Here is a 16766-nt window from a genome sequence, read left to right as displayed (position 1 = left end):
TTTTTTAATCACTTGTTTTTCCTGAAAATCTGTACTTTCAGTTAGCTCTTGTTTTTCTGGCTGGCACTCAAGCTGCAAGTGTGACAAGTGGCCCTCTGTGAGACAATGGCCCCTTCAGGCCACAAGTGAATAATTGACATCGTCATGATGTTGAGTGACACAATGCGCCGCCTGTTAGTGTTTTTGGGATGTTGTTATTTACAAATATAGCGATTAAAAAAACAGCCTCCAGCGGAAAATGTAGCGAAAAGTTTTCAGATTTCTTGTTTTTTGCAGAAAAATGAGTGATTTTTGTCGCATTTTGTTGTTTATTTTTGGGATTTTATCGGATAAAACGACACAAATTGGTGCGTTAATTGTGAAAATGCAAATAAACTCAAAATTATTGAGGTATTAGTTCTGCAAATCTGGCATGAAAACAGAAGCCTTCTTTGTAATTTGATGCAAAACTATCAGATATAACTTTCTAGATGTTTGTATTTTTGTCACACAGCGAGCTGCAGGGGGTTTTGTGTCTCCAGTGGGACTTGCAACGTGACAGGTGTGACTTTCCTTCCCTGTCTGCTCTCCCTAAACCCTGCGAGCCTCAGCAGAGCTCGCCTGGCTGTGCGGAGTCACGCAGGAATGCGGTCCGGACCAGAATCCACGTCGCTGCGTTTCGTAGGAAACTCTGACACAAACTCCCAACCGGTTCCGACTCCGCCGCCGCCTTCTTCCCGAACAGCGGAGGCGCTGGAGTGGATAAAAAGTCACCCACCTTCCCGGCTCCAAGCGCCCGTCGCTCCCAGCAAAACGGCCCCGACCAGCAACAAACTTCTCGCCGCCTCCATCTGTGCCTCTCAGTCCATATTCCCAAACTTTGGATAATTAGAAAAAATATACATATAAATCCCACAAAGTCTCCTTCACGTCCTCAGGTTGAGCTTGGTTTGGGTTTTTGTTTTCCCGGTTCGGAGTTGCAGCCCGTTTCCCAATCTCAGTGACTTCCTCCCACGGAGTCCGAGCCCGTCGGTAGTAAAAGCGTGACCGCGCGCAGGAGTAAAGGCGCGCTCCCGCGAAGGCCAGAGCGGGGAGTGGCAGCATCAGCCCGCCCTCACTGCAGGCTGTCTGTCTGCACGATGGAGCAGAGCTGAGGATGAAGAGGAAGAGGAGGAGGATGACGTCACAAAAATGCTACAAACCCAAGTCTGTCCGTCGGAATGTTAGGGTCACTGTGGACAGAAAAAAGAAAAAAGAAATAGAGTAAAAACTAAAAACTCAGAAATTTTGAGAATAATCTCAGAAACTTTCTAGAAAAATGTTGAAAATTTGCCAGAGAAAATGTTGAGATTGTCAGAAATTAAGAAAAATGTGTATTTTTGAGCTCTAAAAGTCGAAAATTTGTGTGGAAGAAAAACAAATCATAGATTTTGGGATTAATAGAAATTTTGAGAAACATCTGAGTTTCAAAAGTTAAAAACTTCGTAAATATTCAAAAACCCAAAATGTAAATCCTTTGTTCTTTCTAGAACATTTTTGAGATAAATTTCAAAATTTCTGAGTTTTTTTGGCAGAAATTTTCTCCTCCATTGTTTTCTATAAATAACCCAATGCACCGCACTGTAAAAATAAAAATAAATACAAATCATACCAAGTATTTTTGGTCTAGTTTCAAGTGCAAATAACTTAGGACGCTTGAAATGAGACGAAATTAACTTGACCGTGAAACAGGAGCTTGTTTTAAGAATATCTTTCCTTAGTATTGATGAAAACGTTCTAGTTCAGTTACTTAAATTATAATGTGGGACTAACGTTTAAGTGAAATAATCTGCCAGTTTAACAAGTATTTTTTTCAGCAATATTAAGTTATTTAAAACAAGCTCCCTTTCTTTGCTGAAAAGTTGTTTTTAATTTAGTTTTGTCATATTTCATGTGAACTAAGATATTCGTACTAGAAAGATCAAAAACACTTGGCAACACTTTGTGTTTTTGCAGTGCGTGGGATTCATTTAGGAAACACTGTAAAGTGTTTCTGTAAAGTTACAGTTTCATCATTCAAAACTGCGTGAGGTTTTATCATATTAGCTTCAATTGTTCTCCTGTGGCGCTCGGTTTACACAACCTGCCGTCGTCTTGGAGCGTCTTCGCATTTCCATCAGCTTTCTCATGCTCTGCAGTCGTGGCAGGAGGTCAGGAGTCGGAGGAGGAAGAATCAACTCCATTCATCGCAGGCGGTCCGATCCCCCCTCCCACCGCCGGCCGGGTCAGAGTCCGGCCTCCTGCAGAACAAAAAGCTCCCCTCTCGCCACCGCACAGGAAAACAATCCTGCTGCCTTCACAGGATGAGATGCCGCTCAGGCTGCAGTTATTCTGCAGAAAATGTGGCTGAATTATGACTTTAGATCGTCTTTCAAGCAGGGAAATTAATGACTTGAGCTTTACACTGCAAAAAATGCAAATATTACCAATCATTTGTGTCTTAGTACTGTTTAAATAAGACAAAGCAGGTTGTTTAAAGTCAATATTTTCATGCTAGTTTCAGATTATTTCATTTCTATCAAGATATTTTTCCCAATTTTTTTCATACTTTATAATTTCTCATTAAAAACCAACAAAGAAAGGCAAAAAATAACACAAATAAAAAGATAGAATTAGTATTTTTTTCACCAATATTAAAGAATTATTTACATAAAACAAGTTACTTGTAATTTAGTTCTGTCTAATTTTACGTGGACTATGGTATTTTACCAGAAATAAGACCAAAATACTTGGTAAAATGTGTTTTTGCTGCACAAAGATGATAATAAATGATTAAATTTCTTACAGAAAAACAGCTGGTGCTATGTGAAAACGTAACTGAATGCTAAATCTGTTTTTCCCACCACTCTTCTTGTCAGAACTGGTTTCATTTTCAAGCATTAGCAACGTGATCACTGCAAAAAATACAAAATTTACCAAGTATTCATGCTCTAATTTCCAGTGAAAATATCTCAGTACACTGAGAATAAGACAAAACTAACATTTTAGCAAGTTATAGCAGCTTGTTTTATGCAAATATCTCATTAATATTGAGAAAAACATTCTAGGTCCACTTAAAAAAAATGCTTTGTTATAAGTTAAGTCATTTGCCAGTGGGACTAGAATTCGGTTGCTAGGCGACGGGCTCAACTTGGCAGGTGTTGCTAGGTAACAGCAAAGTGTCAAGCAAGTGTTCCGCGAACTAATACATTTTCATCAATATTAAGTTATTTTCTTAAAACAAACTACTATATTTTGCTAACAAGTTACATGTACGTTAGTTTTGTCTGATTTTTGTCGTTCTAAGATATTTTCAACAGAAATGAGACCAAAAATACTCAGTAAGATTTGTATTATTTGCAGTGATCAGGTTGCTGTTGCTTGAATACAAAACCAATTCTGCCAGGAAGAGTGGAGGAAAACAGCTGTTACTTTTTTACATAAAGTCAGCATTATGATCATCTTTGCACTGCAAAAACACAAAATGTTACCAAGTATTTTTGCCTTGTTTCTAGTGAAATTATCTTAGTTCACTTGAATTAAGACCAAACTAACTTACATGTAACTTTTCAGCGAGATACAGGAGCTTGTCCTAATTACAAATCCTTAAAACGTTATAGATTACATTTTATATGTTAAATGAACAACCAAACTTCTGAGTTGATAACAGGAAGAATCACAGACTAAACTTTAAAAATTTCCACAGAAATGTCAGCATTAAATAACATTTATAGGTTTCAAGTTAGTTAATACTACAGGTGTGAATGCATTCAAATATCACTGAAATTATTCTGGCAATTAAATTAAAAAATGGACATTTGCATATTATTCAGATTCTTCTTGCACAAAGTGAGACATTTTAAGAGTTATTTTGTGTTAATTTTATGTCCTTTGGCTTAGAAAAAGTTGTTGCTGACACTAACAAGTGCTAAAGAAGCTATCTGTTTACATGTTAATGTATCCAAGCTAGTCTTTGTAAAGTTCGGCCAGAATCTCTCCGTTAATCAATAATCAACAGTTCCTAATTATTTACAGAATAAAAACACAACTCTGTTTCTTATCAACAAACACTTTTTATTTAAACCACATCCATATTTTTGTAGTTTTTTGGTCAAATATCTGATATGAGGTTGTTGAACGTGCGCTCAGTGGGGGAGGTGATGTTGCACAGGGCAGCAGGCAGGGGGCGGCAGAGAGACGTGTTTACTACTGAGGAAGACAGATGATTTATGGAAATTACCTCAGAGCCGCTTTCGAGGTTTTCACCTTATAAAAACGGATTTTTTGGTGCTACTTACTTATAATTTCACAAATACATCTACATATTTTTAGTCAAGTTTGATTTGAACAAATATTTATATAAATTTCTTTAATTTCAACATTCAAATATTGTTGGTTCCAAGTTATGGAGCCACAAAAGTGACAATTTTGTCAGTAACTTAACCGTTAAATAAATATGTGATAATTTATTTTAAATATTAATTAAAATGTCATGAATTCATTAACTTCTGGAGAAATGTGGACTTTTTTATTGATTATATTTCATAAGTTATGCGTCACTATCCAACTGACCTCTGATTGGTTGACCTACAAAACCTTTGACCAATCAGCTCAACTTATTTTAGCCCCGCCCACAGTCAAGAGACATTCTTGATGTACCGAAGCAGAAAACTTTAAAATAAGCAATTAAATAATTATAAAATAGTATTACTAATTATAGGTAATCTTTAAGATGATTAAGGATTTCTTAAATTATGTCCCTTAAAGATAAAGAAGGTAAATAAACACTAAATTAATTTGTTTAGGTTAACCAATCAGATGTTGAGAGTTCTTCTGTAGCTGCGTTTCCGTTACAAATGTGAGAAAAACTTTGGCAATATTCAGCTAATGTTGAAAAAAAACATTTTCACAATTTCATTAAATAAGAAATTTAAACCGCACCGTCAACCTCCAGCTACTTCCTGTTTTCTTCTTCGTGGTTTGTGCCAGTGGAAACATTCGGCTGTTGATCATTTGATGAAAAAAAAAGTGTTTTCATTGCAGTTTTGTAAAATAAACCAATTCCAATAGTCAAAAAAAACAAAAACATTTTTAATAATCACCTCATCACCAAAACCTATCAAAAAACAAGTTTTTGAAATATCAAATTACACAATTTTACTGTCAATAGAAATGCGGCTTCATTGATTTAATGATTCACTGATCAACAAAAACAAAATAATATTGATTAAAAACAGACAAAAAAATAAGATTCTTAATATTCATAATAATTAATTTAATTCTAAAGATGTTTATTTATGAATCCAATGCATTGGATTCAGTTTTATATTTAAGTTATCACATATTTATTTATTGTGTTGAGGCACTTCCAGCCACTCAGAGGATCTAATGTTTTCTTTTTAACCTTCGAAGCCGTTTTTAATCAGCTGCTCCTCTGAGTTTTTCTTTGGCTCCCAAAGTTCAGTAGATCGCTCTCTTACACACAGACAGGCGTTCGGCTTTTAAAACAACAAAATGTCCAGAAAAGGCAGCATGTAAACACACCTGCACTCCTCACCGTCTGTGTTCTGACTAAAAGGCGTAAAGGCGTTTAAATGGACGCTCGGCTGATAAAGTGCACATGTGGGAGGGAGTGAGTTCATTTTTCATTTCAAATGGAAAATAAAATAAAATAAAGAACATCTGCAAAGAGCATGCTGATGGAGGAGAAGTGTGAGGCAAACATGAATGCAGGAAGGAAATATTCACTGCAAAAACAAAATGTTACCAAGTGTTTTTGGTCTATTACAGTGGAATATTACTTTGGAAATATCCAGAAGCCAAATTTTCCCTTTTCCACGCCCCAATTAAATATGCAAAAAGATTATTGTGATTTTTTTTCTATTTTACCTGATGTAATGTATTCCATTGGCCGTATTGTTTACAGTCATTTAACTTTTTGGACTCATTATTTTCCATTTTATAAAGCCATAAAATGTTTTTATTTTATTCCCAGCAACAAAAATAAATATTTTCTCGTACAACCTTAGTTGTATTTAGCTAAATGTAATGGATGGCTGTGCTATAGTCTTTTTTAGAGGAAAACACACAGGATGTTTGTGGCACAACCAATTACAAAATAACAATTAAAAAAGGGCAAGTCAAAAAAAAAAACATCTGTGTTGTACCTAACATTTTCTGTTAAAGAAGATATAAACTTTCCCTGGAAAATAGCCTAAAAAAAATTACAAAAAGTGTTGGATGGCCAAATTTGTGCCACAGAAAATCAACCCAAGGGCCAGAAACGGTCCCCGGGCCACACTTTGGACACCCCTGCTCTGGTATCTGGTGTTTGTCACACTGACATAAAACAAACTAACTCATAATTGGCTTTAAAGCATGATTTAGGAGCTTGTTTTGAGTCCGAAATCACTCAATATTAATGAAAAAATATTAGTTCCATTGGTAAATTATTTCACTTATATCAAGAAAAAATATCTTATTAGTGAAAAAATCTGACAGTGGAACTAGTGTTTGTTTTTAACAATATTAGGGACTTATTTACTCAAAACAAGCTCCTACACATTGCTGAAAAGTTATTTATAAACTAGTTTTGTATTATTTCTAGATATTTGCACTAGAAATGCTTGGTAAGATTTTGTGTTTTTGTAGGAAGCAATAAATCAAAAGAAAAACATGAAATAATACATCAGAAAATAAACATTGGAGCACTGAATTTCACTCACACCATCTAAACCACAGAATTTGGTTCACAGCAACTTTCCTTGCTTTTTGTTCTCCCACATCAATCTTTTCTCACTCTAAAAGGCAGTCCAGGTGAATGACAATATATCCCACAGAAACAAATAATAAAAAGATCAAAATAAAGGCAAAACTGAGCGAAAAACTGGCCAAAATCAAACAAGGCAGATGATAAAAACAGAAACAAGAGCAAACAAAAGCAGCTATGGAAACAAGAGAGGCACAAAAGTAAAGGTGTGACAGTGAGAAAAAACAAGCTGTCAGCTGGATCGGCTTCCCCGCCTTTCCAGAACAGAACAGTCAGCGGCTCCATATGAGGGAACCGCTCTGAGTCCAGCGGCCCGTTTCAGGCTCTGCGCTGGCAAAACCAACCTGCCGCCATTTTTGGTCGCCGCTGCTGCAGATTTCTCTCTCAGAGGTGAAGGGATTTATTTCATTCATTCGTTTCAGGCATTTCTTTCTGTCTCTTTTCAAGTACTTCCCCACTTGAACGCGTCTCAAAATGTGCAGTTGTGATAAGACTGTAGCACACATGACAGTGCAAGGCAAAGTAAAACAAATATGGATGTTAAATAAAGAACATGTAAACAAAGTGTACTTTGATGCGAGTCAGAGGTGTGGTGAGCGTCATCTGGGAGGCGGAGCGGCTTCTGCGAGCGATGAAGAGGCGCTCCGCTCCTCCTACTCAACTTTAACCCCCAACTTCTCTGTGTTCAGTAAATAGAGGCTGTCATCTATCAGGAAACTGGGAGAAAAACAAATCCAAAATCAGGTAATGATTCAAATTTTGATTTCAACTAATATTCATATAAATCTTGACATTCAAATATTGTTGGTTCCAAGTTATGGAGTCACAAAAGTGACAAAATTTAACAAACAAGTTGTCAAATAAATGTGCGCTAATTTAATTAAAATAATAAATTCAATTAATAAAACATTACTTAACTTCAATATATATGTGGACATTTTTATTGATTATATTTCATTGGTTATACACTACTACCCAAGTGACTTCTGATTGGTTAACCCGCAAAACTTCTGACCAATCACCTTGACTTGTGTTTTAGCCCCGCCCACATTCAAGTGACGTTCCTGAAAAAGTGAAAACTGTTACAGGAGTAACAAAATTGTTATTTTGTAAATTAAAACTTAAATTAATGACATAATTAGTATTATTAATTTTAAGTAATCTTTGAAAGATTCATGAATTTATTAAATTCTGTTCTTTAATGATACAGAAGGTAAATAAACACTAAATTAACTTGTTGGTGAGGTTAACCAATCAGATGCAAGCGTTTATCTGTACCTACGTTTCCATTACAAACTTGAACAAAACTTTGTCAATTTTCCACTAATGTTGAAAAGACACAAAACTGTAATTAAAATCACATGTGACTAAGTTTGTTCACGCGATAAATCATTGACAAAAATGTCCTCCATTTTCATAATTCCACTTTGCTTAATTATATGGTCAATGGAAGTGCAGCTATTGTTTAACTTGATCAGATCATTTACCAAACTAAACACACTATACACAAGTTCTACCAAGTCGTTTACACGACAACAGTAGTCTTCAGTGTGGAAGTGGCCACTGAAAGAAGAGGACTCGACATGTGACAGAGTAGTGTGAAAGTGAAGAAGCTGAAAATGCAACAAATGTTTCAACTGTGGTCCCCAATAAAACCGAATCTACGCTACTATCAGTTGTGAACCTAAAATACATTATTTTATGCCTGATTTTATTTTCATGTCAGATTAACGTTACAGTACATTTAAAGACATAGCTTTGAACTGTAAAAAAAAAAAAGCCACACAAAAAAGTCTAATTAGAAATCTGACGTGTGACCTCCTTAGAGGTCGTGACCCTCATATTGAAGACCTCTGTAGAAGTGGGTAGAAAACCCAAAGATAGTTCTTAAGTACAAGTAAAAACGTATTTGGTAAAAAGTCTATTCAAGTATTGAGTAACTGATCAAAAGATCAATCATTTATTATTTAAAAATGATATAATCCAATGGACCAGAATTTTGGTATTTTAAAGTTCAAAATGAAAATAATCTATATAAATAACAAAATTAAAAATTAGGCAAAAGAAATTTTTTTCCCAAATTACCTTCTTTCATTATTAAACTTCAACAGAAACTGTGTGTCTGGTGAATTTTTCTAAAACAAATTTGTTTCACATTCAGTGAAGTTACTCAAAGTGGGCAGAGTTTCCAGGAATCTTATCAATACGTCAGGCATCAATACGTCATAATAAAATTACTCAAGTAAAAGTAAAAAGTAATTTTTTCCCCCCCAAAACTTACTGAAGTAAATGTAACTTGTTGTCATTTTGAGCTTTTTGCTTGTTTTGAAACGGTTGAGGTAAAGATGGAGTAGTAATTCTAGAGTTATATGTTCATATATTATCATTTTTAAAGAGAATATGCTGTCAGAAGGTCAAGAATTTTAAAAGAAATTGAGCCCAAACTTTCCTAGGAAGCTCTAGAAACCAACCTGTAGAAAAGGAAGTGCACTGGGATGGTGCTGAGGTGCCACACAGCGTGGGCGTCTAGGATCCAGAGCAGCGGCGGGAAGTCCAGCAGCTCCAGCAGGGCCAGGCCATGAAGCAGCAGAACCACCAGGCCACACTTCCACCAGTAGGGGAGAGTCCGCCGGTTCTGCCAGCACCAACAGAACCACCACAGCATGTTCACCATGCCTGCAGAGACAGAAAAACCACAAAAAAATACAAAATGTTGCTGCGCTACGTCCGTTAGTCAATCAAACAATAAATAACAATGTATTATCACAATAGACACATAATCAATATCGACAGATAATACATCTGATAGAATATTCAATATTTAATATATGAAATATAATCAAAACTCCGGCCAGCTGAGCTAGGTTGGCCTAATCAACCTAGCTTAGGCTTCGGTTACCTAGCAACTCAACTGATTCTTTGGTTACCTAGCAACAACCTGTTGAGTAGCTGGCACAGCTGCAGTTTAATGTTCCTCATAACTGCTAAAAAATAAAAAACAATGATGTGGAATAAAGACGGGATAAAACAGGAAAGGTCATGTTAGTAGGAGGGGGTTGGGGGGGCTCCTGGCCCTGCAGCTCTTAGATCGGGGGGGGGGGAGAACGGCCCTGGAGGCCTGGGTTAGACCCTCTGAGGTCGACGCCCGCACGTTGAGTGCAATCGGGAGTTGTTTTACGACCAAAAAGTGAACGAATGCAACACGAAAGCCATTTTTTCGAGTCCATGCGTAAAATGCGCACTATGCTATGGCTAAAATGATCGATCATATTCCTGGTCTTATTTGGAAGTAAATATAAAACAAAATCAATATAAAACCACTACTTTTACAAAGTTTGAAGTCTCTACTGTCCAACAGAAATGAAATGCACACTTCGCACGGCGTCTTTTTTTTTTTTCAGACGTATTTTAAATGCATAGCGTTATGCCCGCCACAGGGCGGGCGTCGACTTCAAAGGGTTAAAGCAAAAGCTACAAAAGTCGAAATAATCGGAAAATAATAAAATAATCGAAAATTTTGAGATTAAACTCAGAAAGAAAAAAAATACAGAAAATTAATCTTCAAAAGTAGGAAACTGTCAACTTTTCAAAAATTTCCAAAAGTCAAAACTTTTGAATTTCCAAGATTTTGCACAAAATTTGTGAAATTAATTTTAAACATTCAGATTTTTTTCCAAGATTTTGAAGTTCCAAAGTTTCCTTGTTCTTTCTAGAAATTTTTTATGTCTTTTGGCAGAAATTAACTCCTTTGTTTCTACCTATAACAACCCTGATACACCATTGTAAATTTGGTATGCAAGAAAAAAAAAATCAGAGATTTTCTTTTTATTAATTTTAAAACCATAATTGTCCTCCCAACTTAAATCCAATTTGTTTTGGTCTATCACACAAAATCCCAACAAATCCTTTATAAAACCAAACAACGTGGAAAAAAAAAATCCAACCAACAGTAGCAGAACCGGAACCGCCTCATGAAACTCTTAATGGAAACCTGATTTATTGGGTGTGTGTTGTACCGATGGACACATTGGCGGCCATGTTGTATCCGTAGTCAAATCTGACGAACGTCAGGTAGGAGACGTGGGAGGTGAAGGCCAGGATGAGCAGAGCCCCCACCATGCTGGACACACCGGGCCGCCTCAAACCCAAAGTCCTGGACAGGAGGGAGAACGTTACAATGTGAGCAAATATACAGAAACCACTGAGATCATATTAACCGCAGATATACTGTAATAAATGATTTACAATATTTTCATTCTAGTTCAAGCTGGGTTAATGACAGTAAAATTCAAGGTACTTTGGAGCTAAATATAATTTTAAAAAACTAATAAATATAAAATATAATTTATTGCTGTTGTTATTAATGTCTTGTTATAAATTGGATTTTACATTCCTGGGTAAACTAAAGAAAAAAACTACATTTTATGGTTTGAAATGTCTCTCAAACCCAAATGTCTGGTCCAAGAATTAAAGGCAAACTTAACAAAAAAATACTCCAATTTCATTTGTTGAACACATAAAACTAACTTTTATTTCAATTACATAGATAAGTAAGCCTTTGAGCCATTAGAAATAATAAGAACTAATTACACTGAAATAATCCGAACAAATTGTGTTAACATACAGAGAAAGTTAAGAATAAAATCTCTAAAAAAATTCTCGCCAAGATTTCTGATATTTAGCATATATAAATAAATTCTAACTAACCTAAAATAAGAGAGGTTCAGCATAATTTAACTTCAGGGAGTAAGAAAATAAAATTTAGCTGTTTTTTAAATTGGTTGTACAAAGACATCTTGTTTCAACTGTATGTAAAATTTTTCAAATTTACACCTTTAACCAAATGTTAGATTGCGCTTTATTACAAAACTGCACAGTTTTAATATTTAATATTCCAAAAACTTTATACCAAAATCGAGCACTTTCCAAACTTTGAAAACACTTAATATTGAAATTCAAGCAATTTCCAGGACTTCCTGCAGAATTAAACCATCGGCTCACCTGACGCAGCACAGGTAGATGGAGTAAAGAATCACTGCTGTTGCACAGAAATAGTCCATTTTCTGAAACAGAAGATGATTTTAATTAGTAACATTAATTTTCAGATGCGGTAAACTAAAATCAAGATCTGCACTTTACTGAAAAACAAACAGGAAAGACCTGAACAATGTGCCAATGAAGATATTAGGCTATTAATGATTAGCTTAGCAGTTAAACAGAATATTTTTTATGTATTGCTCCAGATAAATCCTTGAACAAAGGAAGTTTTATATCTTTGTTTTAAGATTTAATGTATGATTTCAAGCATTACCTCAGTGAGAAATGTGTCCCGGGTGTGAAACACTGTAGACCAGAACCAAGCATTCAGTGACACCTGAACAACAAAACAAAACAAAATGAAGAAATTTAATCTGTTCTTTAATGCCAGATACACTCTATATTTTTTATTGATTTATTTTCTAAAATAATAAATTCGAAAAACTTTCAAAAAGACTCTTTTATTTATTCCCTATTTATTCTTTTATTCCCTTCTGTTGGCCTGCGAGAATATTTATTTAGTCATGAGAATATAGACATGATATTAGCAGAGTAAAGATGCAATTTTACCAGAAAACTACAAGAAAGTTGTTTTAATGAAAAAAGCTTCTAGTTATTAAGATCTAACATGAGCAGCTCAGTTTGTGATTCTTCCTTCAAAACAGACTCAGTTACTCAGATCTGAAGAATTTTCTTTTCTGTAAGACAGAAACCAAAAATAACTTCACAAAATGTTCAACATTCTTCATTTTATTTACTGTAGAGGTTCTGATAAAATTATTACTTCGTTCACCAAATATTACCACTTTATTCTGGTTATGCTTTAAGGATTTTGACTTTATTGTTACAAAACTTTATTACAACATTACTATGACTGCATTCCTGTAATATTATGAAGTAATAGAAGCTGTAAAACATAGTTGTATAACAAGATGGCCGCCATGGTGACGAGGAGTCAATTGGTTTAAAAATTAAAATAAGATTTTTCAAAAATTTGATTAATTTATAAAATATTTTAGTTTTATGTGTAAAAATATTTTTTCTTTCCATTTGACAATAAACTTCTACTTCTACTAAAATCCATATTTTCCAGAAATTAAAGCTTCAAAAAGTAAATGTGATAAATAGATCAAACCATTTTACCGCCCAGCCCTATCTGCAGTTTTCCTGGCTCTCACCAGAGAGAAGGCGTTGGTGGTGTGGTACATGGGGCTCTGGCGTGGCACCGTGCTCCGGTAGCGCAGCATCATCAGCAGGCAGGCCAGGCCGTTCAGCAGAGATGCCAGCGCAGACGCAGGTTCCTCGAAGCACAAGATGCGAACAAACGGCCACTGCAAGGAAAAAAAATCTTAAATCTGACTCCATGTTTTATAATATCAATGATGATCCAGAAGGATTTTTTGGTTAAAAGTCCTCAGTAATTTCAGATCTAAGACGGTTCACTACAAAAAAATACAAATATTACCAAGTACTTTTGATCTGCTTTCAAGAGCAAATATCTTTGAAAACTTGAAATAAGACAAAACTAACGTAAAGGTAACTTTTCATCAAGATATAGCAACTTGTTTTAAGTGAATAGTTCCTTAATATTGGTGATAAAAGTTCTAGTTCCACTGGAAAATCATTTCATAATCAACTGGCATTTCGCCGTTACCTAGCAACGCCTGCCAAGGCCATCCTGTTACCTAGCAACCAAGTACTAGTTCCACTGGCAGATTGTTTCACATAGAAGAACAAGGGAAAATGTCGTAGTAGTAAAATAATCTGCCAGTGGAACTAGTTCTTTTTTAATCAGTATCAGTGAATTATTGCCTTAAAACAAACTCCCCGTCTTGATGAAAAGTTACCTGAATATTAATTTTGTGTTATTTCAAGTTTTCCTATGGGTAAAATAATCTGCCTGTGGAACCAAAACTTGTTTTACTGACTCTAAACAAGCTCCTACATCTTGCTTAAAAGTTATTTGTAAGTAATTTTTGTGTTATTTCAAGTTTTCATAGATGTTTACAGAAGAAACTAGACCAAAAATACTCTAATATTTACAGCTTTTTGCAGTGTAAAGACAAACCTTTCCGTGGAACTGTGGGACTCTGTATCCCTCAGCCTGGTAAAGGCCAACAGTGGTCCACATGCACTGGTATCTACAGTCGTCCCGACACGTCCAACCTGCGGCGCAGAGAAGACAACAAATGCATTATTCTGACAATTAATCAATTAATTTGATTTTTAAAAATTGCACATTCTGCAGCCTTTTTAAATTAAAAATTTTATAGATTATTTTCTTTGTTTAAACACAATAACAAGCATCTCATTGTGGGGCCCCCCTAGATACATTTAATACATGTTTTAAATAATTATTAATTTAACCTTTTTTAGTATTTTTCTCAATATGATTACAACTTTTACTAATACTTACAACTTTTTTTCCAAACTTTGCCCTAATTTTTCATGTCGTAAATAAACCTACATTTTGCTAATTTAACTAAGGTAGAGTTGGGCGTCATTACTTTTGTTTTCTTAGTTATTAGTTATAAGATTTGGGTTGTAACCAGTCACATTTAAGTCACAGTAAATTACATTTACTTGAGTAACTTTTTTGGAAAAATAAAAAATAAAAAATTCTTTTAAGAGTATTTTTAAGACACTGTACTTTTTTTGCTAGAGTAATTTTATTATGAAGTAGAGCTACTTTTACCTAAGTACAATTTTTGGGTACTCAGCCCACCTCCGTTAATTTTATTGTAATTATTTTTATTTTGAGAGGCTTTGGAGTATTTGAGGAATCTTTTATGAGGATTCCCAAAATATTTAACCAAACTCACACAATTAAAAAAATAATAATCATATCAAATTTTAAGAACAAATAAGGAGAAAATGATGATAAATCCTGTGGAAACCTGTTTAAAATCGGTCAAGGAACACAATAGCTGAACAGTGGTGTTTTTGTACCAGAAAAACAAGTTTGCTACGTTTTGTAGTACGAGCATGCTAGATATTACCTGAAAGACTTTAGGGAAAATTAAAAAGATTAAACTAACAAAACAAGTGAGGAATGAATAAAAACCTACTTGAACTAGTTTATAAAATGTTAACTCGTAGTTATAATGGTGATGATTGTTAGAAAGCTAACAAGGTAAGCTAGCTTCCCCATCATCTGTCAGCAACGGCTCACCTGTCAGCGCCATGTAGTGCGGCTGGCTGGACTCGAAACCCAGCAGCCGGGCTCCGGTGCAGTTCGTCCGGACACACAGCTTCACGCAGTCTCGGTACACCGGCTCCTTGTCCCCTTGGGAGGACTGCACAGCGGTCACCGACATCAGCAAGAGGATGACGGCGACAGACATGGGGAGTCTGACAGATGTGCAGCGGGGGAACGCCGAGGCCATGGCGGGTGGTTCGGGCCCGCCAGGATCACGAAGGCACGGCGGGGTGACGGCGGCTAAACGGGCCCGGCGACAGACATCAACACTGGCTCATTCCGATTCGGAGGGGATGAACCGGATAAACAGCAGCACGGATTCAGTGCAGCGTTTCCCTCCTGTCTTCTGAATAAGAGCAGGTTTTACAGCAACACAACTTCCGGTTATAGCTTCAAAGTAAAAGCAGCTCTTTATTAAAGTTGCTTAATTTATTCACGACAACCCACTGAGTTTATTGATAACAGTAGATTAAATCGATATACAACTAAAATGAGGAAAAAAGAAAATGTTATTAAGTTACTTATTAAAATAAAGTCATTGTTTGCGCCATAAAATGGGGTTACTTCTGCTTTATTTTAAAGCAGTGATTTTTGTCACAGCATGGAATCACATTCTGTAACAGAACATTTATTATTACTAAATTTATTCACATTTATTACATCATCAATATCATTGTAGTAGTAGTGGTTATTATTATTATTATTATTATTATTATTATTATTATTATTATTATTATTATTAGTAGTAGTAGTAGTAGTAGTAGTAGTAGTAGTAGTAGTAGTAGTAGTAGTAGTACAATTAATTCTAATAACTATAAAATAATAATGATGCCAGTTATTATTATTATTGTTAAATAATTATTACTTCTAATTTGGGCAATCTGATCATTAGTCATTGTTATTAGTAATAATTATATTATTTTATGAATAACTATTTTTAGGATTAACAATAGCTATATTATAATTGTTATTAGTAATAATACTTATTTTGTCTGATTTTATTTTTTACGTATATGAATTATTGTCATTATCGTCCTTAAAATGGCAAAATTTCCATGTAACTTTGTATTTTGGTCTGTCTCCTTACATAATTTTGATCAGTTACTCTGTAACTTTTTCACTCGTGTTTGAGTGATTTCTTGGATGGCCACTTTTTACTTTTACTTGAGTAAAAAATTGTTGAAGTCGTGCTGCTCTTACTTTGGGTACCGTCCTCTGCTCGCCATCAGTTTAGACCGTTTGATATTTATTAAATGGACTGAGGTCCAAAAGGGCAGCAGGTTTTTCATGAGTCATTTTCTGGTTACTGTCTTAAGTTACTTTAAGAATTGAGGAAACAGCTACCCGACAATGGTCTTCCTCTGCTCTATTTTTGTTATCAGAGTGTGAGCTGGGTGTTAGGCGAAGGTCTGTTTGTTGAGTCTGTATTTTGCAGAATTTGAATGTGCATTAATTTCTAAGAATGTGCATTTGTAACTCTTCTGTGTTCATCTCAGGTCCAGTAGGTTGCATTCACAACAGACACACTCAGGTACACTGTATTTATTCTAACAAGAGGAAATGAAGTTGGTGGTTAACATCAGTCCAGCAGCTTCTGCCCTATACATTAAGTAAAGAGCAGTATCGCCCAATGAGCAGCTAGCAACAGCTAGCAGCGGCTAACAATTATAAATAAAACACATCTAAAATGCACATTAATAATGATATATACAAAACATAACCAAATTACACTGTGTAAGATTAAATTAGTCTAAAATGTATGTT

The 16766-nt window shown here is 35.1% G+C and overlaps 2 protein-coding genes across 2 annotated transcripts in view; both read right to left on the bottom strand.

The window, feature by feature from the left end:
- erbb2 (erb-b2 receptor tyrosine kinase 2) overlaps nt 1–1106 on the bottom strand; it is a 30853-nt gene extending 29747 nt beyond the window's left edge. Inside the window, exon 1 of the mRNA XM_044103299.1 lies at nt 758–1106. Within this exon, the coding sequence (XP_043959234.1) occupies nt 758–830 (73 nt within the window). The 5' untranslated portion in view covers nt 831–1106. The remainder of the gene's footprint in view (nt 1–757) is intronic.
- A 2944-nt stretch (nt 1107–4050) lies between these two features.
- pgap3 (post-GPI attachment to proteins phospholipase 3) lies at nt 4051–15365 on the bottom strand. Its single transcript, XM_044103298.1, has 8 exons — nt 14976–15365; nt 13872–13969; nt 12982–13134; nt 12078–12140; nt 11768–11829; nt 10783–10919; nt 9238–9442; nt 4051–7483 (listed from the first exon to the last, which is right to left on the bottom strand). Exons 1-8 carry the CDS (start codon nt 15187–15189, stop codon nt 7420–7422), a joined length of 996 nt encoding a protein of 331 aa, XP_043959233.1. The 5' UTR covers nt 15190–15365; the 3' UTR covers nt 4051–7419.
- Between the last annotated feature and the right edge of the window lie 1401 nt (nt 15366–16766).

Source organism: Gambusia affinis, linkage group LG20, assembly GCF_019740435.1.
Source record: "Gambusia affinis linkage group LG20, SWU_Gaff_1.0, whole genome shotgun sequence".
Taxonomy (NCBI): domain Eukaryota; kingdom Metazoa; phylum Chordata; class Actinopteri; order Cyprinodontiformes; family Poeciliidae; genus Gambusia; species Gambusia affinis.
Note: the sequence above shows the minus strand (reverse complement) of the source record. Positions and strands in the feature narration are given on the sequence as shown.